The 24,702-nt window shown below is 43.7% G+C and overlaps 1 protein-coding gene across 1 annotated transcript; it reads left to right on the top strand.

The window, feature by feature from the left end:
- Positions 1 to 1,632: 1,632 nt before the first annotated feature.
- On the top strand, positions 1,633 to 24,083 carry LOC147603178 (protein PHYTOCHROME-DEPENDENT LATE-FLOWERING-like). The gene is made up of 12 exons (XM_086797392.1): positions 1,633 to 2,107; positions 18,858 to 18,950; positions 19,077 to 19,141; positions 19,239 to 19,319; positions 19,474 to 19,554; positions 19,779 to 19,952; positions 20,032 to 20,121; positions 20,227 to 21,434; positions 21,534 to 21,757; positions 21,878 to 22,029; positions 22,129 to 22,167; positions 22,271 to 24,083. Exons 2-12 carry the CDS (start codon positions 18,872 to 18,874, stop codon positions 23,828 to 23,830), a joined length of 3,753 nt encoding a protein of 1,250 aa, XP_086653518.1. The 5' UTR covers positions 1,633 to 2,107; positions 18,858 to 18,871; the 3' UTR covers positions 23,831 to 24,083.
- Positions 24,084 to 24,702: the final 619 nt, after the last annotated feature.

The following is a 24,702-nucleotide window of genomic DNA, read 5'->3' as shown; positions in this document are numbered from 1 at the left end:
CTTTGATTGCTTATACCTTTTACTCTCAAGTCTTGGTCACCTTCTTTTTAATCTCTTGGTAATTTCTTTGAGATAAAAACTTTGTGTTGGGATACACAAGATGAACGATGTCCCTTCATGTAATGATCACATGTTGATTTCATAACTCTCTCCTCTAGTGTTTTGTCATGATTGCACTTACATGTTGATTTCATAACTCTCTCCTCTAGTGTTTTGTCATGATTGCACTTACATGTTGGTGATTTATATATTCATGAATTGTTATTGGTACTTATAATACTACTAATCTTGTTATTGGTACTTATAATTTTACTAATCTTAGTTACTTTTATTTACGGGTTTGTTGCGGCATCTATAACATGTGAGGAGACATGAGTTAGCTCATGTAGCAACTCCTCCTCTTCGATAAACAAGTATACAAGAGTTTTAAGTTTGGTGATACTCAAATTTTTCATTAGTCTTCAGACTCTTTGTAGTTGATACTTGAATTTAAGTGACCTTCATAGTTAGCTACTTTTCTCTTAGCTTTGTTATAGTAGTTTGTAATTGAAGCTAATTATGAGAACTATTTCTATATGATTAAGTGCCCTTCATAGTTAACTCACTTTTCTCTTTGCTTGCTATAGCAATTTTGAAGCTACTTGCAAGAACTATTTCTATATGATTAGGTTATCCTACGATGGGGGTCGTAAATGCATGCGCGCACACACACACACATGCACACAAATGTTAATCTCTGTTAGTACAATTGTCACTTGTCTAAGTTCATGATGGTAGACGGAGTGAAGAATTGAAGCTGCTCATGTTTCAATCGATTGGGCACTACATTATATCAATGTTACTATATATTGCTTTCTATTTTAAGCATCATAGTTACAGACCTATGCTAGCTTCTTGATAGTAGAACTGAGTAATGCTTATCCACTTAAGGGACCATAGTAGGAGATCAAACCAAGAAAAACGAAGGATGAGGTGGTGAATAAATAATCAATAATGAAAAGACAAACCTAATAATAGTTAAGCTAGAAAAAAGTAAAAGATTAGCGAGAGATTAGAGCTAATAGAAGAGTTGTCAAATGTAGGTTTTGATGCTAGTGGAATTGTGGCTTGGCTTAGATAGCTTTCATGTTAGACCAATGCATGATTCTTCCTAGGAGGATTTGCTATAAAACATAAGCAATCCAAGGCTAGTTAGCATGTAGCAATAAGTGAGATGTCTGGCATGATATCATAAATCCACCCACATTAATGCTAATCAAAACAAGGGTTTTAGCTAAATCCACCCACATTAGAGGGGTCAAAACTAGGCTTTTTTCTAAATGGAACACATGACAAATGTCTTTACGTTAAAGCTACCAATCAAATAATGGCATGCTTAGTCCATTAATTTAAGTGTTTTTTTTGTAATGCGAGATTTTTAATTGTACCAAGCAGTGTCCTTACGGATGAGAGCTGGAAGTAAGACTCGATCAAGAGACCTTACCCCAGACACACACACGCTTCACCAATTGCTCTACTGCACTGCCGGTATTAATTTAACTGTTTTGAAAATAAACAAAAATACCAAATAAACCTCTATGCTTGATAATGATTGACTTAGCCCATTAGGGACCAAAAAGTACGTAAATTAGTACGAGTTATAAGGTAGATTAACATGAATGGGCCCTTAATAATATTGTAAACCAAGTGGAACAGATCAAAGTACTGCTGCAAAGCTCAGCTTTTTTTTTGTGTTGTGTTCGCCAAGATCGCTGTCTGAGGAGGGTTTCCGCAGGGAGGAAGCCATTGCTAGGGTTTGTATTGAAGGAAGAATGGTGTTGATCTTGCGGATCTCCCCTGTTAAAGGTTTGCGATCTGTTTTTTTTTTTTTTTTGGGTGGGGGGCGGCCTTCCAAGCCCTGTGATTAGGGGGCATCGTCCATCGCGATGAGAGTTCTTGTGGTGCAGCGGGGGATTTGAAAGGTCGACTTTACCCTGCGGCTAGGGTTTTTGTGGAGCAGAAGCGGGGGCCTTTGGAAAGGCCATTGGAGCAACAATTGTTTACTGCAACTAAGGTTTCTGCTCTTCATCTGATCTGCAGACCGTGTTTTTCTCCCAATCCATCAGAGGTATTTTTGCTCCGTGCTTTGTTTTTAGGGTTTCCTGGAAATCCATATTTTCGAGAGTTTGGTTTGATTGATGTTTGGAGGAGAAAGCAAATTTTGAAAGTTTGGCCTCTATCTTTTATCATTGGATCCAAGCTGTTGCATACTTGTGGGATGTATAAGTGTAAAATGTGAATTATTTCAGCTGTACATAATCACCTTGATTTTTGACAACCCTGGAGTAATTATTTGAGTGGAACTTTAGTAGCACATAGAGGGCAATAGTTGTAATATGCTAAAGTTGCATAGACATCGCAAGAGTCGCAACGATAAGGTTTTCAATCTAGAGGAACGGACGATTCCAGTTGCTTGGAGCAGACATTTTGAAGAATTGTCCAAGTTGTATGACCTGCAAATAGAGACACAAATAGGCGATTTTTAGATTGCACGTCTAAGGTACAGAATCACAAACAAAGAGTATGTGGTGTATTGGGAAAGCTCAAGAAAAAATTATACAGATTCTTTACAAATATTGACAGTATAAACTGTATTCAGCTAGACATTGTATGGTCTTCAAGAATTACAAGTACATAAAATATAAAAAAGCATTTTGTAGGCCAAGGATTGGTCGGCCTGGACAGCCTGTTGGCCAGCCTTATATAGGCAGCCTAGGCAGTATGGCCAAGGCACAATGGCTGCCAAGCAGCCTGGACAGCAGTAGGAAAAGGCGGTCAGCACAAATGAGAAAAAGGCACCTATTTAAGGGAATATAAACAGGTCATGGAGTATTAAAACAGGCCGACTCCTGTATATATTCACTGACCAGCTTCTAAGAAAACTATAAAAGCATAGGCTAGTGAGGCTTCTAGTCATCTCATAATTCACAACATAGTTGATAGGTACAATACCGTACAATTCGTACAATACGATACTGTACGGGAAAATACGGTATGATATAAATTTTTTTCCTTATTGTACGATAAAATATGGCGTTTTAAAAAAATACTTATAAGCTTAGGTATTTTCGATTTCGAGATATGGAGTATTTTAAAAAGGAGGAAAGCATCATAGTACGGAGGAAGCTCAAATAGCAATAGAAAAGCAAAAACAAGACCATTACCTCCCAAAAGAATGATTTTTCTTGGAAAAAAAAATTTGGAAAGAAGTTTTTTTTACAAAAATCTGTATGAGTTGTGCACAACAGCATCTATTCTGGGAATTCTTTGAAGGGGATAGATGCTGCTGTGCACAACTCTCTGCCCTAAAAGCATCACTGCTACCAGCTTTTTTTGCAGCATCTATCCCCTTCAAAGAATTCAGTTGGAGCAACGCCAACTTCTCTATACCCACTAAAAGGAGAGAAGTTACTTTGTGGAAAACACTACCTAGTTGTGGATACTTCTAAAATTGTCCTTGTCCGGATTGGATTGAGTATAGAAAGCTTTGTGGATACTTGGGAACATCAGCTAGATTCATTGGATTTTGGTACTAGCCCGGTGTAAGCCTCTTGTGGGTCATCTTCGTGGTGAGCTTGACATCGGCTATCTTGTGCCTTGACATTGACCTCGGCCCGATTTTGACATCGACACTTTGTTTGATATTGTATTCATATATTGTATTGGTCCTGGCTTGGAAAAGCCCGTGGATTGTTCCTGAAATAAATTCTTGAAGAGGGGGCGGGCCCTGTTCCCTGCTTAGTGTGGTGTACCGTGTAAATCTCCTATTCCCATCTTTCTCTTCCATTCTCTCTCTCTATCTTTATCTCTCGTACACGTGGTTGCATCTGTCACTGCACTCTCCGTTGGGCTTACAGCAGATGACCGTGATATAGAGACCGTTGCACAAGCTCGAGTCCCCTTGGCATCCTAGGTGCTTACCCTCCTTGGTTCTGTTGCAGACAAGCCTGTAAATGTTCTGATTGACAGCGGTTGTTCCACAAACTTCGTTGGCACCGCTATGGTTAGACAACTTCATCTTTGTACCAAGCAGAATAAACATCCTTCTACAATCGAATTAGCAGATGGTTCTACCTTGGAATGCGACAAGTTAGTTGTATCTAGAAGGAGGAGTACCGTCAAGAACAAGATCAATTGGATGCCCCACTGGACGTCTGGGCAAAAACTCATTAGGTAATTCATCTAGAAACAGATCAACAAACTCCTGGAAGAATGGCTGCTGCAAATAGGAGATTGTTGATGGCAAGGCTGAATTGTCTATGTCCATTGCCCGCACCATGAGAAGGGCTGCTGGCGCATTTCTTTTGTGAATTAACCGCTTGGCTTGCAATGCGGAAATGACTGGAGGAGGCTTATGACTGAAAAGTCCTTGTAAGTGAAAACATTGATTTCCTTTGACGAATTGCAATGTATGATTCTGAAAACTGATTAAGGGATCATACTGGTACAACCATGCTTGCCCAGGATGATGTCATAGCGCGCGCGAGAGAGAGAGAGAGAGAGAGAGAGAGAGAGAGAGAGAGAGAGGCATGACTTCAAAATCCAGCTTATCTCGATAATTGTCGATTAAAAAGGACAACCTTCTCGTGTCTCATTTGCAGAATCGCAAGAGATCCAAAAGCAGCTCAAGGAACTTCTTGACAAATGACATATTCGCCCAAGCAAGAGTCCCTTTGGTGCTCCAGTCTTATTGGTGAAAAACAAAGATGGTTCAATGCGTCTTTGCATTGATTACTGTGCACTTAACAAGCTGACAATTAAGAACAAATTTCCCTTGCCACGTATCGATGAATTGTTTGATCAACTTCGCGGTGTGAAGGTGTTCTCCAAGATTGACCTGAAGTCCGGATATCATCAGATTCGTATTCGTCAAGGAGATGAGTACAAGACAGCTTTTCGAATGAAGTATGGTCATTATGAATTCTTGGTAATTCCTTTTGGGTTAACCAATGTCCCAGCTACATTTATGGCTCTTATGAATGAGATATTTGGACCACATCTGGATAAGTTTGTCATCATTTATCTTGATGATGTTTTGATCTTCAGTAAGACAGTCAGTGAGCATAAAGGGCATTTTCGGATTGTGTTCTCAATTCTTTGAGCCAATGTTCACTTCATCAACAAGAAGAAGAGTGAATTTTTCAAAGTTCGTCTAGAGTATTTGGGACACAAATCATTTCTGCAGATGGCATCTTAGTGGATCCTAAGAAGATTGAAGTTATTGTTAAGTGGCCAATTTCAGTGACAGTTTCTGATGTGAGATCTTTCTTGGGTCTTGCTAACTTTTATCACACGAAGGTGTACTGATTTTTTGAAATTGCAGCCCCTCTAATAGAGTTGACAAAGTACGAAAGGCTTCAGTGGTCCCCCGAAGCAGAAGCAGCTTTTGCAGCACTAAAAGAGGCCTTGACTACTACTCCCGTTATGGCAATTGTAGATCCTACTCTTCCGTTTGAAGTAATGACTGATGCTTCCGATCGTGCTTTTGGTGGTGTTCTCATGTAGCTTGGACGTGTCATTGCTTTTGACAGTCATAAGTTTTCAGCCATACAAATGAGGTATCTAGTTTATGACAAGGAATTTTTGGCAATAGTTCATGCGTATCGTACTTGGAAGCATTATCTTCTTGGAGCAGATTCAGTTGTTAAGACAGATCATCATTCCTTAAAGTATATCTTCACTCAGCATGTGATGAATCCTCGACAAGGCCGATGGGTTGAATTTTTATCGAATTTTCACATGACTATTGAGTATGTGCTTGGACTTCAGAATGTTGTGGTTGATGCTCTTAGTCGCATGCCTCAAGCAACTGTGACGGTAATTTCTACAGTGACAATGGAGATACCAGATTGTTTTAAAGATCAGTATTTGACTGATAAGGATTTCTCAAGTGCTTTTCATGCTTTGCATTCGACACAGTCGACTCCTTCAGAATTGAAGATTTATGCTTCATACTCTCTTGTGGATGGTCTTCTTTATTATCAAGATCGCATATGTGTGCTGCACAATGCACATTTGCGAAAGTTCTTACCATGTGAACATTATGAAGTACCTTATGCAACACACCTTGGAGTAAACAAGATGTATCGATTATTGACAACGTCTTATTACTTGCCTCATATAAAACATGATGTTATTAAGTTTGTTGCAGCATGCCACTCTTGTCAGCAGATGAAACCTAGCAGATAGTTACCTCAAGGTCTTCTTTAGCCCTTGCTGGTACCACAAGAAAGATGAGAAAGTATTGGTATGGATTTCGTTACTTCCTTGCCAAAGTCTTCCAAGGGAAACACATTCTTGTGGTTGTGGATCGCTTTTCTAAAATGGCTCACTTCATTCCCTGTAAGAAAGGAGCTACTGCGCTAGACATTGCTTCATTATTTGTGCAATATATTTTCACGATTCATGGCCTACCAAAGTCGATTATTTCTGATTGAGATCCAAAGTTTACTGGACATTTTTGGACTTCATTATTCAAGGCTCTTGGAACTAATCTCTTGTTCAGTTCAGCTTATCATCCTCCAACAGATGGTCAGACTGAAAGAGTGAATCATATTTTAGAGGAAATGCTTCGACATTATATTCATTCTCGATTGGCGTCATGGGAAGATTATTTGCCTTTGGTAGAGTTTGCCTACAATAATTCTTTCCATTCGGCAATCGGAATGACTCCTTTTCAAGCACCGTATGGTTATACACCAGTTATGTGGACAAATTTTGTTTTGCAACATAAAGTGGCATTAGCTGACCAGTTAGTTCAAGAAATGCAAGACATTATTCTTCAAATTCGTGATCAAATGATTCGAGTTCAAGAGAAATATCAGAAGGATGCAAACAAGAGTAGAAGACATGCAGAGTTCAATGAAGGTGATCTTGTTCTACTGTATCTTGCGCCTCATCGGTATAAGACAGTAAAGTCAGTATTTTCGAAATCGGGCCTAGATTCTATGGTCCTTTTCGGATTTTGAAGAAGAATTCAGAAGTTATTTATAAGTTGGAACTTCCTCCTCCTTGGGGAAAGATTCATATGACATTTCATATTTCTTGGCTTAAGAAGTATGTTCAAGGAGATTTGCCTATACCAAATGTTTCCTCCTATGTTCCTGAAATTGAAGATGAACATTTTATATTAATTCCTGAGGAGATTCTAGATGTTCGACAGAAAGAGACTCGAAAAAAGCTTACTACCGAATTTCTTGTTAAGTGGAAAGATCTGGATGAGTTAGATTCTACATGGCAAAGTGATGAAGATTTGCAGAATTACCCAGAGCTTCTCTAGGATTTCTTTGACAAACACCAGTTCATTATTTAGCAGTGGGTCTTATTTTAAATGGGAGGGAATGTCACGATTTGTGACTAATATTATTATTATTCATCAAGTGAAGAGTTGTGCCTTCTCGAGTGGTCACCAGTCAAGGGACACACCTTCTCGAAGAGCCACACCACTTCACAAAGGACATGACTATTAGTCTAAAGACACACCTATTCATGAAAGGGCATGATCGTGCATAGGGACATGACTCTTCAATTGTAACTCTTCAACCCCTATTTAAAGAGGGCATCCGTGTGCAATTCAATCAACTCAAGTTCTCAGGCTTAATCTTGCAAGTCTTATCTTTCTAGTTCTTAATCATGTGATTAGAATAGTTAATAGAAGGATTAAGAGGTAGAAATCCTCACAGAGCATCACAGGTTGTAGGCCCAAAGCACAAACTATAGAAGTCTGGAAGCAATTGATTATTATTGAAAATGAGCATGAGGGAAGCCTGTAGGTGCTTACAAGCATAAGAGATTGTTGCTACAGCCAATGACCTCGAGCAGATACGCAAGAATGAGATGAAAAGTGAGGGGAAGGGTGAGAACCCTTATATATCCCTCCAGAGAGTTTGGCGGCCAGCTGTAGCAGGCCGAGGATTCCGCAGGGACTATTGCACACTAGATCACATTTTTACTCTCAAGGCCATGGTGAAGGAGGCGAGATCACGGAGCCAGCGTCTCTACTGCTGCTTTGTAGACTTCAAGAGAGCATTTGATACTGTTCCCAGACACCGTCTCTTGCACCAGATCCAGCAGTTGGGATACAACACGTAGATTCAGTGGGCTATAGTAGCACTATATGAGCATGTCACAGCCAGAGTCAGGACCAGGACCGGGCTCTCCGATGAGATCCATAGCACGATAGGGGTGAAACAGGGCTGTCCTCTTTCACCTACACTATTCGGGTTATACATCAACGAGCTAGAGACTTTCATGCAAACCTTGGGAGGGGAGGGATCATTGTTGGCAGGAGCTCTTATTCCGACTCTTCTTTATGCCGATGACGTGGTCTTGATCTTGTCCACTGCACAGGGACTTCAGATGCACCTGGACGCTCTTCATAGGTTTTGCCAGGAGAGGGAGTTGAATGTGAACCTTGGGAAGACCAAGGTAATGATCTTCAAACACCTCTTATTCAGCATTCCAGAGACATGAGGGATTCGTGTTTGGAGGAGAGCAGGTGGAGCTGGTCAGATGTTACACGTACCTGGGGGTGGTCTTCATAGGGCCTTCCTTCACTATGATACCAGCGGCTCGAGATAGGATGCGGAGAGGATATGCTTCACTGGCGCATCTTGAGAGACAGTGTCATCAGTCTCATTTCTAGCACCCGGACACGAAGTCCCTCTTGTTCGACACATTAGTGCGACCTGCCACCATGTATGGGAGTCCTTTCTGGGCCTGCGACCTCGGATTGGACGACTGGAGAGTGATCGAGAGGGTACATGTTCTAATGTTTTCCAGGCTCATTAGAGCCAAGCCTTTGGTACCCCACCACATTTTATTGGCAGAGTTTGGAGCCTCACCATTGGTCCTCGATGCAGCCTTCCGGACTATCATATACCTCCAGCGGATCCTCAGATTTGGAGACACAGTAGAGGGTCGCACCCGGCTTCCATGGCTTGCTTTGACTTCATCCGAGGCTCTAGCAGATGCAGGTACTCAGAGATGCTAGTTCCATAGACTCCGTACATGGTTTCACTCGCTTGGCCTAGACCTAGACAGGCTTCCGCCACTCAAATACAGTCTTGACGCTCCTCACTTATACTTATCACGACACCAGACCAGTCAGGTCATTCGCTCCTCCCCACACGTTTGCCTGTGAAGATGGCTGCATACCGCAGTCATTTTCTCAGGATCTCGGACGAGGGTTTCATTGAGCCTCCAGGGTACACGAGGATACATCTCTCGCATGCACTCAGGATCTCTTTTGGATAGCTTAGAGTTTCATCCCACAGATTGGAGATTGAGGCAGGCAGGATGAGACGGACGAGGAGAGGCAAGAGAGTCAGCAGACAGGACCGGACATGCTCCATATGTGACATGGGCGAGGTTGAGATAGAGGAGCACTTCTTATGCAGATGCCCAGCGTACTATGAGATCCGGGGGAGGTTTCACTGTCTCTTTAGAGATGGCTTTGGCCCTATTTCGAGGGTCATTGACTTGAGGATCAGAGATGCCTAGCTCTATTCGTCAGAGAGGCTTTCACTTTCAGAGACAAGAGACTTAGACAGATGCAGGGCCACCAGACTCACAATGCGCGAGAGACCTAGGAGCCAGGCAGCCCACCAGACCACACTGAGACTCACAGGGAGGATCCATAGATTCCGGACCCGACATGGCTGCAGAGACCACTGTTGTACCCACGAGGATGCACATATGAGATGATTGAGCGGAGACGCATAGAGCACCTACATAGAGGCCACTACAAGAGACTGGTCTCACGACGCCAGAGGACATTACGGGCATTCAGACAGACACCTCGCGGGGGACCCTCCATTGTCGCCTATGGATCGCAGGCTCTCGAGGGACCAGATTATCCACTTGATCCAGGGAGGAGAGGTGGAGGGGCACGACTTCTTCTACTATTATGGTCCTCCTGACGAGGGGGCCCAACCCTCATGAGTACCTATATAGCATGACATGCTTCTCATGATGTACACTTATAGTATGCTACATAGCTTTTTGATTTTCATTTCAGTTTCAGTTCTAGTTTCACACATTTCAGTTTCATTATGCTTTCCGATGAGGTTCCCGAGCGCATCGACTTATGTATTCATGTATGTTCGACATGTGTCTCATGGACCCGTTATGGTCCTTCGAAGACAATAATAAAATTTCATTTCATTTCTCTTGCACGCGATCTACAGTCACCTCTTCTTCTTCTTCTTCTTCTTCTTCTCCTCCTCCTCCTCCTCCTCTCTCTTCCAATTTCTCACAAATTCCCCAATATTCCCAATTCCCTAAATTCTCAATTTGCCCGATTTCTCATAAATCCCCAATTTCTCACAATTGCCCAATTTCTCACGAGTCACAATTCCACAACTCCCCAATTGCCCAATTGTGACCACAATTGCCTGAACTTTTACCATATTTTAAGTGCCTAGCTAGCACCAGGTAGGCGTACAAATAATTCTACAAACTACAAGTTCTAAACCATTTTATTTTATATAGAAAAAATTAAGAAACCTCCGTGTTTCTTAGCCGAAAGACCAAACGTTGTCCCGAAACCTCAAAAACCCCCAAAACGTCAAAAACCTTGAAACTTTCTGGTGACTGTTGCTCGATGAGTGGCCTCCTCTGGAAATGCATCTTGATGATGCTTGCCCATCATGCAGGATGAGCAAATGTGTGAAAGAGACCTGAGCTAAGGTAGTCCGTAGACAACTTGCTGAGAATGGAACTTTTGTAAGGCAGCAATGGGTACATGACCGAAGCAAGAATGCCACAGAGAAGTATCTGCCTCAAAAACCAAAGCCATGAAGGGGGAGAAAAGCTGATGAATATGTGAGTCAGTGTGAGGGATATGGGAAGAAAAGTTGGTGATCTTATAAAGACCCCCTTCATGGACTCCATTGGCAACAACCTAGAGAGTCTTCCTGTCGATCACTTCAATGACCTCATCATCAAAGTACACACCCAAGTCCCTTTTGAGAAGCTTTGTATACAGAAAACAGATTTTTGGAAATCCGTGGAACATGTAAAACATCATGTAAGGTGGCATAGGAATTCAAAGAAACATTACTAACACCGGTGACAAGAAGCGAAGAGTTGTCGTTGATACGAACTGAAGAAGAGAGTTTGGTAGTCTTCCAAGATATGGGCTTGATTGGTCATGTGGGTAGAAGCATCACTATCACCAACCCATTCCACCGCTTCATGTGTATCATTGACCTCTTCTGGAGAAGTCATCGCTGTGATCACGAGGAGTGAATCTTGTGAAGAAGTAGATGAATTTGTGACTGCCACATGTATACAACTTTGGCAGATCCCTCCTTTGAAACTTTGTCATTGCCCTTGTCTTTGGTGTTGTCCTTGTCAGATGCTTTGGAAGCATCCTGGGCTTTATACTTGGCTTTGGTTGCTCGAGAGTCATCACGACGAGCAAAGCAACGAGCCTCAGTATGACCTGTCCTGCCACAGTAATCACATTTGTTGCTTTTGTCTTGGGACTCCTTTGAATCCTGTTTACCCTTGCCTTTGCCTTTGTTTTTGTTGTTATTCGAGAGTCATCACGACGAGCAAAGCAACGAGCCTCAGTATGACCTATCCTGCCACAGTAATCACATTCATTGCTTTTGTCTTGGGACTCCTTTGAATCCTGTTTACCCTTGCCTTTGCCTTTGTTTTTGTTGTTGTTGTTATTGTTGGAGGTCCCTTTTCCGCCTTTGCCTTTGCCCTTGTCAGAGGCAACAAAAGCAGACTCCGACTTGCCTTTTCCGTGAAGCATGCACGTGTCGTGCAGATAACTCACGACTTCCTCAAAAGGGGGGAGAGGATTACGGAAATAAATATTATCCTTAAAAGAATGAAAGGAAGCAAGCAATTTACCAAGAAGTTTATGGATGGGATTGTTGATGGTGCTCCCATACTCCTCAAGCTGTAGCTTGATACGGGTGAACTCTCCAATCTTCTCAATCAAGTTATTTGACTCATTGATTGTAACCTTCTCCAAATCTCACTCCAATTTGGCAATCTTCATTGTCGAAACTACCCCATACCTCCTTTGGATCTCTGTCCACTTTTGACGAGCATTACTCTGGGTAGAGACGAACTGTGCCTGTATAGATGGAGTCATGCAATGGATGATGATCAAACGAGCCTGGGCATCCAATGTGCTTCTCAAAGCAGGGTCCCCCAAGTGAGGGGTGGAGATAGCCATCCATACACCAGCTCCTTCCAGCAATAATTGAGTGTAGAAAGACCATGTATGATAGTTGGTTGTTGTAAGCTTCATGGAGTCACTAACTTGGGGAGGATTGTAGGATGGTATATGGGTAGGGGTGGGAGCAAGACCTGGATGAGAGAAACTCAAAGAAGAAAGATTGGGAAGAGGAATCATCTGGGGAGTGGGAGCAGGGGATCCAGGCAATGAAGGAGCTGGAGTATCAACGGGAGAAGGAGCAACACTAGAGAAATCTCCTGAAGCCATGTCCTCTGACAAGAAACCTTCTCTAAAGAAAGAGGGATGTAAAAAAAAGCAGAAAATAGCCTCTTCTCAAGCTGTGCACAGCAAGAGGAGAGGAAGAAAGGGAGGGAGGTTGGAAAAGAGAAATAGAGATAGCAAATCTCTTAGAAACCCTATACACAGCACCTAGAAGAGAGCTTCAGCCTCCAACAGCAAAAACACAACAGTGCAGCAGTATAGATGCAGAAAAACGCAGCACAATGATGAAGCCTCTGCTCCAATCAGAAAAACGCAGCAGTTTCTTACTTGTAGATCAGCGTTTGGCTCTGATACCATGAAAGAAAGGGCATCACAGGTTGTAGGCCCAAAGCACAAACGGTAGAAGGCTGGAAACAATTGATTATTGCTGAAAATGAGCATGAGGGAAGCCCGTAGGTGCTTACAAGCATAAGAGACTGTTGCTATAGCCAATGACCTCCAGCAGATATGCAAGAGTGAGGGGAAGGGTGAGAACCCTTATATATCCCTCAAGAGAGCTGGTCGGCCAGCTGTAGCAGGCCCACAGCTGTCTTGTAGCATAAAACACCTTTCTCATGCTTGTACTGGTCATTTTATGAGACCCTGCATTGGCATATTTAGCTGATATTATTTAGGCATTTTTCTACCATTTTTTAGGCATTTTATAGCAATGTAGACCCTCTGGAGATGATATATTCCAACCGTACCGTACCGTATGGTATTCCGTATGATATGGCATCATACGCCGTACGGAAACAAGTATGATTCACAAAGTGTTGAAGCATTGCAAGTGCCAAGATAGCCAAAGGGAATCCCTAAGCAAAGGTGAAGCTTGAAGGTCAAGAACCAGATCTTCCACAGGCTGAGGTTTATAGCCACGGGAAGATCTACAGATTTGCGTTATATCTCATCATTCAATAATGAAAATACACCATCATCGGTGGGGGCCTTGCATAGGGTATTTGGAAATTGGGATCCAATGGGGTGTACTGTGCCTTATTGTCTCTCTCTCTCTCTCTCTCTCTCTCTCTCTCTCTCTCTCTCTCTCTCGCACTCTTACTTCCGCTACATTTTGCAATCGTTTGGAACAAAGGTGCTAAATATTTGTTATCCGAAGTATAATCCTGTGTGTAAGCTTCCGCATGTTATAAGGTCGGTCTACTTCGTCCTTGCGTTTGGCAGACGTCAGTTATCTGTCAGTTATTGTCACGTGCACACCAGTCAGGTGTACAGTGACATGGCTTCATTCTAGCATCATTAGCATCACAGATTCATCAGGTATTTTTACCAGCATTTAATCAGCATTTTACAGGCATTTTTAGGCATTTTATGACGCAGCCGACTGGTATTTTATGAGTATTTTATGGGGATATGAGCTGGCCGACTGCATTAGTGCTGGCCGACCAGCCCTCTCAGACACATATATATAGGCGCCTCTCCATTCAGTAGTTCGTCAGCCACTCAGCCATCAGGAGGCTCATCAGAGTGAAGCGCATCATCCTTTGGATCATCTGGCGTTTCAGCATATCAGCCTCAGCAGCATATTCAGCAAAACGCAGCCTCCTCTGGAAGCATCATGCGTTTCAGCCCACCATCAGCATCAGATAAGTTAACGCATCACTTTCAGTAGCATCTTCAGTTAACGCATCTTCATCAGCAGTCGTCCTCAGCAAACGCAGCCCCATTCAGTTCAGTCCAGCCCATCAGTGCTGCGTTTCATCATCAGGACAGCATTCAGCATCATAATCAGCAGTCCATCCCGCATTTCCAGCATATAGTCAGCATAATCAGCAGCACAGATCCAGTTGGATCTCATTGTAACCGCATTCATTCATTTAATATAGCTGCACTGCATTGACACAGACTTGTCTATCTCTTGTATATCTGTTTGTCTCTTAAATATCATTAAGTGCAGTTAAGCCAGACTAAGGTTGTGATTACTACGGTCTTCATCCCTCACATGTCACATTGGTATCAGAGCGTTACAGGGTAACCAGCCTTAGAGCATGTTCATTCCAGCAGTCATTCAGTCAGCCATCATTTTTATCGCTTCCGCACAGTTAAACCCAGTTCTGAAAGTTTTGCAAGCCACCCTTAGGGATTTTCCCTTAGGTCTGCATCAGTAACCCATCCATCTGCATTCTTGCACAGCATATAGGGTTGCACATGGTTTGCATAGCAGTCATCCTAGCAGTCATCTTAGCAGTCAGTCCTGCATACATGTTGCCCATGCACTCTCAGGGAAGAATGACATCCATCATCAAAGGAACACATAAGTTTTGGCTTCAACTGGCAGCAGGGAGTTTCTCTTCCACAGAAGACGGAAGTTTGCTCCAACATCGCCTCAGGAGGTTCAGAGCTTCAGGTACGACGGAGATGGTAGGTGAAAGGTTTCCAGGAACAGGTCAGGGGTGACTCAGGTAGTTGCCATTCAGTTCCCACAGTACATAGCGTCTTGGCTCAAGGATTTTTACTCCTGCAGACGGCCTCAGTCCCAGCAGAAGACAGAAGGGGGCAGTGGTTCGGAGGAGAAGGATCGCAGACGACGAGTCGAAGGTTGCCAGGTATCCACCCAGCAACAGTTTAGCAGCGGGGAATGTCACGTGCACACCAGTCAGGTGTACAGTGACATGGCTTCATTCTAGCATCATTAGCATCACAGATTCATCAGGTATTTTTACCAGCATTTAATCAGCATTTTACAGGCATTTTTAGGCATTTTATGAGGCAGCCGACTGGTATTTTATGAGTATTTTATGGGGATATGAGCTGGCCGACTGCATTAGTGCTGGCCGACCAGCCCTCTCAGACACATATATATAGGCACCTCTCCATTCAGTAGTTCGTCAGCCACTCAGCCATCAGGAGGCTCATCAGAGTGAAGCGCATCATCCTTTGGATCATCTGGCGTTTCAGCATATCAGCCTCAGCAGCATATTCAGCAAAACGCAGCCTCCTCTGGAAGCATCATGCGTTTCAGCCCACCATCAGCATCAGATAAGTTAACGCATCACTTTCAGTAGCATCTTCAGTTAACGCATCTTCATCAGCAGTCGTCCTCAGCAAACGCAGCCCCATTCAGTTCAGTCCAGCCCATCAGTGCTGCGTTTCATCATCAGGACAGCATTCAGCATCATAATCAGCAGTCCATCCCGCATTTCCAGCATATAGTCAGCATAATCAGCAGCACAGATCCAGTTGGATCTCATTGTAACCGCATTCATTCATTTAATATAGCTGCACTGCATTGACACAGACTTGTCTATCTCTTGTATATCTGTTTGTCTCTTAAATATCATTAAGTGCAGTTAAGCCAGACTAAGGTTGTGATTACTACGGTCTTCATCCCTCACATGTCACAGTTATCTTTCATTTTCATTGTACAAAGTTCTCCAAAGAAATATAAGCAAAAACCCCTGCTTGTTGCAGAGAGAGGGGGGGGGGGGGGGGGAGGTCTTCAGTGGGTAATCGGGACCCAATACTATGTCGACTCTATCTTCTACCTCTCTTCTCCTCTCTCTCAAGTAAAATGGAATTGCATAAACTCACGGATATGAAGAAGATTTTGTTGTGCGTTATGATGATCAACCTATTGCATGCTACATTGATATCATAGCTGCAGGTTGTGACCCAACTTGGCTACCCAAAAGTGAGAGCATTTTGTGGATGGTAAACTGCGGTCAAGAAAAACCACCCAGGCTTCCACAATGTTAGGAGAGACATTGTTAGAAAGTTACAAAGAAGATATGGAAGGAGAAATCTACAAAGAGGGCACAACCACTATAGAAACGCTTCTGCAAAAGGAATGAAGACTTCATCGAGTTACTCTTGGAACAAAATAGATTGCTAAGGCAATAGATACAGACTAAAGAAGCAGCAGTAGCCAAAGAAAAAAAAAAGCGTAGGAGGAAGCTGAAACATTGTTGTCAGGTACGATACCATACAGTTCGTACGATACGATACTGTATGAGAAAATACGATACGATATAAATTTTTTTTCTTATCGTACGATAAAATACAGTGTTTTAAAAAATAACTTATAAACTTAGGTATTTCCAAGTCCAGATATGGAGTATTTTAGAAAGGAGGGAAGCATCATAGTACAAAGGAAGCTCAAATAGCCATAGATAAGCAAAAAAAAGGACCATTACCTCCCAAAAAAGTATTTTTTTTTGGGGGAAAAAAAGTATTTTTGAAAAAAAAAGGTTGATTTTTTTGAAAAAATCCGTACGAGTACATACGGATTCGTACCGTACTATATTCCATACGATAAGCCGTTGTATGCCGTACGGAAACAACCTTGGCTGAAAAGCCAAAAGCTCTCTCAAAATTGGAAAGATTGTTCCTCATCTTGGAGTATCAAAGGCAAAAGGAAGATGCTAAAAAGACGGAAGAACGAGGGGCCAAAGAAGCTTGACGTGAGGATGAACGAATGGCCGAGGACGCTAAACGCAGGGCTGAAGAAGACCAAAGACGGGCTAACCAAGCAACCCGAGAGGCTTGAACGTGACACTATGCAACTCCAAAACCAGCAGTTGATAGTTGCTATGCAGGCAAATATGATGTCTCTTCTCCCTACCCTGGCGCACTATGGAGCAAGTTTCTCCACCACCCCAACCGTCATGCGAGCTCAACTGAACTTCAGTAAGTATGATGGTAAGTGTGATCATGTTGCAGTCATGCAATTCATTCATCAATTTGTAGCACATTTTCCATTGGCTAAGCTTTCAAATCCTCAAGATCGAGTCCACCTAGCGGCACCTCACCTTTTCAACGAAGTGGTCACTTGGTGGCAGCATTGGTCGAGTCTACATGTAGACCCGATCATAGGGGCTCCGTAGTAGGTATGTGACACCTTTGTGTCCAATCTCAAAAAACGGTTTCTACCTCCACAATATATGATCAACCTTGAGGAGTTTTACAGACTCTCCCAAAATGGGTTACCTGTATTGACATACTCTAATAGAGTAATCACGTCAGCACAGTAGCTAGGTATATCCGAGGAGGATAAATTGAAACAATTTATTAGAGGTTTGGATACCAACATTAGGTTTTTTGTTCGTAATTTTGAGCCACAGTTCTATGATAAGGCTCTCACTCTCCCTTGTAATCAAGAAATGGTGCTGAACGGAGTTAAGACCAAGCAAATCTAGGCTAGCTACAAACCCTAACAACAATCATCGAACACCCAATAGTCATCATCTCGGCGCGGGGGGGGGGGGCGGGGGGGGGGGGGGGGGGGGGAGCTCAGAATAGTAAAGACAACAAGAAAGCATCCCAGAGCACCTTAGGAGGCAAGAAGGATAAAGACTTCAAGCCTAAGAAAACACACGAGGAAAAGGCCAAGGAGGGCAGTGAAGAATAGGTTCCCAATGCCTAGGATTGAGCATATCCTTGAGTGACTCAATGGTGCTTCAGAGAAGAAGAGTGCGGCAAAATCACACACAACACACAAGAGAGTCCTAAAAACTATTGACTATTATGTACAAAAAAGATCTAGTACAATGGATATGGCCGGGTGAAAACGTCTACCGTTGCTGTGTGACCTTCTATACATTCCTGGCTAGCACTTCGCGTACAAAGAAACGTTGTGTGAAGTCCAACGCTCTGAAGAAACCAGATGACTATGACGATTTGGCTACCCACATATATATGCACCAATGCTTCGTGTCGGTTTATTTTATTGCTTTCGGCCAGGTCCATGACCTGCCATGTGTCATCACTGCCATGTCATCATTGCCACTCGGCAGTGCCGTGTGTAACCTGCACCTGCCCAGGGACTTGTACATGCTATCTTCTGTGTACAACAGGTGAGGTGTGTCACATTTAGGCGTTGTATGCTACTGACGGCTTGATGAATGCACTACTGCCCTCTAGCAGCACATGGATGAAACACTCATGGGGTGCTGATCCAGATGTTGGTTATGCTGCTTTTGGAAGTGGTTGTGCACAAAACTGTCTCTTCATGCCATGAGTGACCCTTGACCTACCCTTAAATATACATCTGACAGGCTGGTTGGCCAGTTGGCTGGTTGTCCATAATACCTATGGTGTCCACACTGCCATGGGCGTCCTATTCTGACTTGTTCATGTGCCAAACACTTAGAAACTTGGCCATAACCGGCTTATGTACTTGCCTTTTACCCGGATGCAGTGAAGAAGTACTGGGTTATATGATGCACCTTCTCCATTCCTGATTCTGTCCAACTGCACTAATAAGATTTGGTAGCTGCATCAGACGACTTATGGGCACCAGTTGGGGCTCCTAACTGTTTGGAAAGATTAAAAAATAATAAACAGAATCAACAATTTCTGGTATCCTTCTGCAAGAATTTATAATTTGGTAGTTTTGCAGGTGCATTTGTAAACATGAGTGTGGACGTTCTTCAGCATCTTCCAGATGATGGAAGATTTAAACTTCTTGAAGAGAAATGCCAAGTGATACCAGGTATTTGTGAGATCCTCTCTGAGAGAGTCATTAAGTGATACCTTTTAGAAGGCGTTTTCCGGCTCTCATATGACTGAAAGTGGTGTACATATATGCTTGTGCACTCATGGCTTTATGATAATGCAGACTTGGAGGCCTCTTTTTCAGTCAGGTTGTTTCCAGAGGGGTTTTCAATCGGGAAACCCTTACAGGTATGTGCTTGACTTTTTGTTATTGAAAATATTTTTTCATGTTATCTAGACAGTAGGTTGAATTGTAGATTAAAGCCAGTCAACTTTATTGTCTCAGAGAGAGAAAGCGGCTCCGCCTGCCCATGAAGCCATGGACATGCTATATCCGTACAATCGCACCAGTGAAAGCTTCTTGCGGGTATAGTTAAAGGGCACAACTATTTGGACCTCCCTTGTAGCTTCAAGGGTCTTTCTTTATGTATTTCTTGTGAAGAATGTTATTGTTAGGTTTCTTATTACTTTTCAAATGAAATTTACTGTTTGATATGCTTTTTTTTTCCGGGTTTTCATAGGCTCTCAACGGAGGTTGTATTCCTGGGGATTTGCTTGAAGATATACCTTGTAAATATGTAAATGGCTGCATAGCCTGTGAGGTATGTACTTCTTGATTCAAGGTGATTGGAGGCCTTGAGAATGGCAGCCACTACCATTCTTCCTTGAATGTAATGGAGAATGGCAATGGTGCAGCTCTTATATGAGCTCTTCTAAGGGAATCCTTACCATATATATGAAGATTTCTCCCTTAGTAATAGAGGCCGAATCTGGTGTAAGAAGGTTAGGTTGTCCTTCATAGAGTTGTGGGGTTTTGGTTGTGCAGGTACTTGATTACTGTGTTAATGCTCCCTCTTCTGCTGGTACGATTTTTTCACCCAAATCGTCAATGGATGTGATGCCGGTCGTTTATAAGATCACACTAAGGCCCACTACAGAGAGTATTGTTAAAGATGTTTCTTTGATGGTAGATGAGACGTGGACCTACAAGGACCTAATGGTTTGTTCTCTCCTTGGTCAACATAAGTGGTCTGATCGCCCATATCTTGCCTTTCTTCATGTCCCTTGGTTTTTGACAGGAGGTAGAGTCTAAGATTTTGAAGACTGCATGGCCAGAATTGCACCTTGACCCAAAGTCGACTTCTAATCAAACAGAAAAGAAAGCAATGGTACATAAATTGATACTTTGGCATGATATTTTCATCACTGTATATGTAGTCTAACAAAGCTAAAGCTTATCATTTTGTGTGATTATTGTGTTGTGGGTTGGAAAGCTCCGTTCGAGTAAAACATTATTCAAACATTATCGAACAAATAAGGGAACTCTGCTGGACCGACGGTTGCGCCTGGCAGCCTCAGCAAAGGCTATGGTCAGTCTAGTTAACAGCAAGAAGATTGCCTCTGAGATGGCTCCAGAGAGGTTAACTGGTGAAGTGAATTCGGAGACTGTTACAAGTAGCTCAGATGTTTCAACACAGTCTGCTGTGAAGTCCAAGACATTGGGGCCAATGGGCTTAATAGCACAGTTTCCTTTGTCGCCAAACTCAAGCATGTCGGGCACCCGAGCGGGGCACGAGCCGACCGGGTTTACAATTGAAAAACAGTTGTCAATCCTTGGAAGGAGGGATGGCAGAGATTTTGGAGGAGTTAAGCTTGATATGAAGAAGCTTAAGCAAGATTCACCTAGGCTAGATAAGTTCCAGTTAGTCAGGCTCGACCACAAGACACCTGAGGAACAAGACATCAAGGTGGCATCGATGGGTCATCAGGATGCATTAGAGCTCATGAAGCTTGAAACACAGCTAAATTCAGACCAGCAGAGAATTGAGGATTCCACAAGGATGAGAGATGAAAAGAGTGGGTTCGGGATGGATAGTGGGCAGGCACAACATCATGACCCACAGCTCTTGTCTCAGAGGGTGACGCAGCAGGACATTGAAAAGCAGTCATGGCAGATCTTGAGTCCAGGAGTTGACAGAGACAACAAACAGGATGACTTGTTGCAGAGGAAAAAGCTTCTATTGATGTCACAGAAGTCTGATGGTAGACTATTTCAGCAATCATTGGCCAACGATATCTCTCACATGTCATCAGGGATGGTGCAAAATGTTGCCACTGCAGTGGGTGCGTCTAACAACCCGGCTGTAGTATCATCCTCATCATCCACTCTGATCCAGCCGAAAGACCAGTTACAGGTTCCGGGGACAATGGCTGGTGGATTGGGGGGGCCATCAGATCCAATGATGCAGGTGCAACAGATGTCAAGGCGAAGGGCAAACTCGCTTCCAAAGAACACAGCAAGTGTTGCTGGGGTTGCGTCTCCGGGGAGCACTGTCAATTCTGGAGGAATGCCAAATGTTAATAGCCCTTCCACTGCAAGTATGACTTCATTGGCTTCTGTAAAGAGTGAAGGGTTGATGGTTGCAGGGCAAAGAAAGGAGCCAATGGATAATTTTAGAGTCTTGGTGTCTGTCGCACAGAGGTAATAGACTGTTCTTTGCGTTTTGAGCCTGTTTTTCTTTACCTAACGGTAGACTATTTGAGATTCTGATTGCAAAGTTGTGCTAATGATTGCATACAGGAATGGGCTCCCTGCATCGAGACAGAGGGTTGAGCCGCCACCGCCTTTGGATAGCAAGAAAACGTCTCCTTCTTGGCAGCTACTAGCAGTTGCTCTTGCAAACACTGCGGGTGATGATGTCAAAGATCCCAAAGGCCAAAGAAATATGGCCGATTCCCTTGTGGGAGGGAACGTGAATGTCCGTAAAACACGTTTTTTACAATTTCAGCGGCAGATTATCCAAGGTTTTTCTCTTGTATATACTTTTTGTGTGTGTGCATGCCAGCTGATTTCTATTGCTTTTGAAAGGCAACCATTGCATTGATGCTTTTTCTGTACATTTACATGGGGAAAATGTGCCCCAGGGTCTCAGTTCCGCCGTGTTCGTGTGCGGCTTGTTATGTGTGAGAGAGGTAAGGATGCAATGGTTGAGGCGGTTGTGCAGTTTGGGGACGATCAAGATGACGAAACACTAAACTCAGTTCCACATCATGTCCTTCCTACAATGGCTAATGCTGTAAGTTGCATCACAACACATGCATGTCCACTGCTCTTTGTTTCTTTCATCTGATTAGCAACTGATTATGGAAATCTGGTCTGTTTTCTGTGTACGCAGCATGCTGCAGATATCTTTGCGAAACAGTTCTGTGCCCTTGTAAGAAAATGGACCTTTTTTTTGCATCATAACTGAAAAAGGATTAGTGTGTTTTGCTTGCAAAGCCATTGCTTGCTCACTTTTGAGGCTGCTTCTGTTGCAGTTGGAGAAGGAGGGATTCGAACTAGTAGAAGATCAAGTCCAACCGACAATGCCACGTGGCAACGCGACCACAAATGCTGCTTCTGCTGCCCGCCCGTTGCCTGCTGGCGCGTCGACTCTTGGCAACAGTATTGGCCCGTTGCCTTCACCTCGTTCCTTAATGAATCAACACATGTCAGGAATGGCAGCTGTTGCTGGAATGCCAGGGATGTTGCCAATGCAACCATCTTCCCCTAGTGCCCTTGCTGCAACTCGCATGCCCCCACCAGGAAATGTTTCAAATCGGCAGATCTCTGCAAGTTATCTGGGCCAGTCAGGGGTTAATACTTCCTCCAAACCATTGCAGTTGGATGGGTCTGCCTCTCAACTTGCTGCTGTGCAGCATCCACAGCAGCATCAACCACCACCACACCTCCAACGTGCACAGCAGATGGTAATGCCAACTCAGCTTGCCCAGCTGAATCATAATCCGGCACAACAGATCAACCAACAGATGGTGGCAAATCAGGGTCAGCTGCAGCAATTTCTGCAGCAGCGTCAACAAACGCAAACGTCAGTCCTTCAACGGAAATTGATGGGAATGGGAAGCTTGGGGGCAATGGGCAATTTAGGAGGAGTGGGAATCCCTGTCAGTGGTGGAAATCAAGGTGGCCTTGGAAACATGGTAGGAGTCAATGCTATGAACAATGTCGTTGGCATGTCGGGGATAAATAATGTATCAGCATCTATGGGTAATATATCTGGTCTTAATAATGTCGGACAACTACAAGGTATGGTGGCCATGGGACAGAACACAGGGCTGGGTACTTTAATGGGGCGTCCGAGTAATCTAACAGCAGCCCAAATGGCAGCTTTTACTTCGAAGCCGCATCTTGCACAAGGACGGAGTGGTCACCCTGTGGGTGCAGCCAATCCCACTGCAAGGGAGAATCTTACTGGTTTGAATGCGTCAAATCAGTTACATGTTTCAGCTGGCTTGCCAATGATGGGGCAATCCATGAATAGGGTAGGAAGGGTTGGCCTTACTCCCATACAGCGTGCGTCTCCTGTTGGGAGCCTGGGCAGTCCGAGAGTAGCTACTTCTAACATGCCAGCGGTAGCTGGGCAGGGTATGTACTTAAATCCCTCTCAACAGGTAAGCTCGCAGCAGCAATTTAATTTACAACAGCTCAGCCCACTGCAGCAGAATGGGCAGCAACAACCTATGAATGCTCAGCAGCTGCCATTGACACAACCGCAGGTGAGTACGCAGGTGCAACAGCAAAATCCACCACAACAGGTCAACTTGCAGCAGCCAAAGAATACACAACCACCGCTCAACCCGCAAACACCACTGCTTTCGCAGACACAACAGCAACAGCCACAACAACAGCAATTGAATCCTCAAGGTCAAATCAACTCAGCTTCCCAGCAACACGATTCATTGGGCGGCCTTGGGTCATTAGTCGGGGGCCCAGCAAGCCCACAACTGAGCTCTCAAAATGTGGGCAGTGTAACAAGTGCTGCCGCTGTGGAGCCCTCCATCACCAACTGCAGTGCGGCGCCGTTGTCGTCAGGTTGATGATATCCAAGTGGAATTACTGTACATTACCTTTTGCAACTGTACTTTGTTTGCATAGGTATTGCCAGGATCACCTTTGGTGATTGCCATCATTATACACCTCCCTTCCTTCACATAGTGTTTATACATATAAAGGAGAAGCCTAATGCAAGATGGTATCGGAAGCATAAGTCTCAGATTTTCCCCTCATTGAAGGGAGTAACACTAGACGATCTATGTACATTGACTAATTAGACAAGTCATTGTGTGGTTCCATCTCAGAATCAAAACCTTGACCTTCTATTATTGCTTATGCTGGAGGGACCTGCTGCTTGTCGCTGTGATGGTAGCTTATGATCCAGTCTGATATTGGGAACTTTCAAGATGGGAGCTGACGAGGCAGCTGTGTGACTCAATGCCACTGCCATCCATTGGAAGGGTAGGGAAGTGGGGCTGTCACTATCTGCTTGAAGGGAAAGTGTCTCCACTTGCTAGAAGTGAGGGCCCAGCCATTACGAGATCACGGCTGTAGTGTGCTACAGCAATGCAGCTCTAGTGGTGGCATTGCTGCGGCTTGATAGACATGGGGTGATTCACCTAACTTCTCCTCCTATGCCCTTCACAGGTACACGCATGCATAGCTCCAAATCTCTTTGGCGACCTCCTTCGCATCCTATCGGAACTGTAGGTGTTGTAGCTGAGTTTCACTGCACTGCTATAAGAGAAGCTCCAGAGGGCAGTCCTCCCCGGAAGTAGTGTAAGGTTGACTGGACTCTTATATAGTCGAAGTGTGTGCTTCTTGAGCATAATGAGAGTGAAATGGTGACATCCCTGGGCGGGCGGACGGGCGGGCATTAGAAGCTTGAGGGAGGAGGAAAGACATGATTGCGAAA

The sequence above is a fragment of the Cibotium barometz genome, chromosome 65 (assembly GCF_041138505.1).
Source record: "Cibotium barometz isolate CiBa-2024 chromosome 65, ASM4113850v1, whole genome shotgun sequence".
NCBI lineage: Eukaryota > Viridiplantae > Streptophyta > Polypodiopsida > Cyatheales > Cibotiaceae > Cibotium > Cibotium barometz.
Note: the sequence above shows the minus strand (reverse complement) of the source record. Positions and strands in the feature narration are given on the sequence as shown.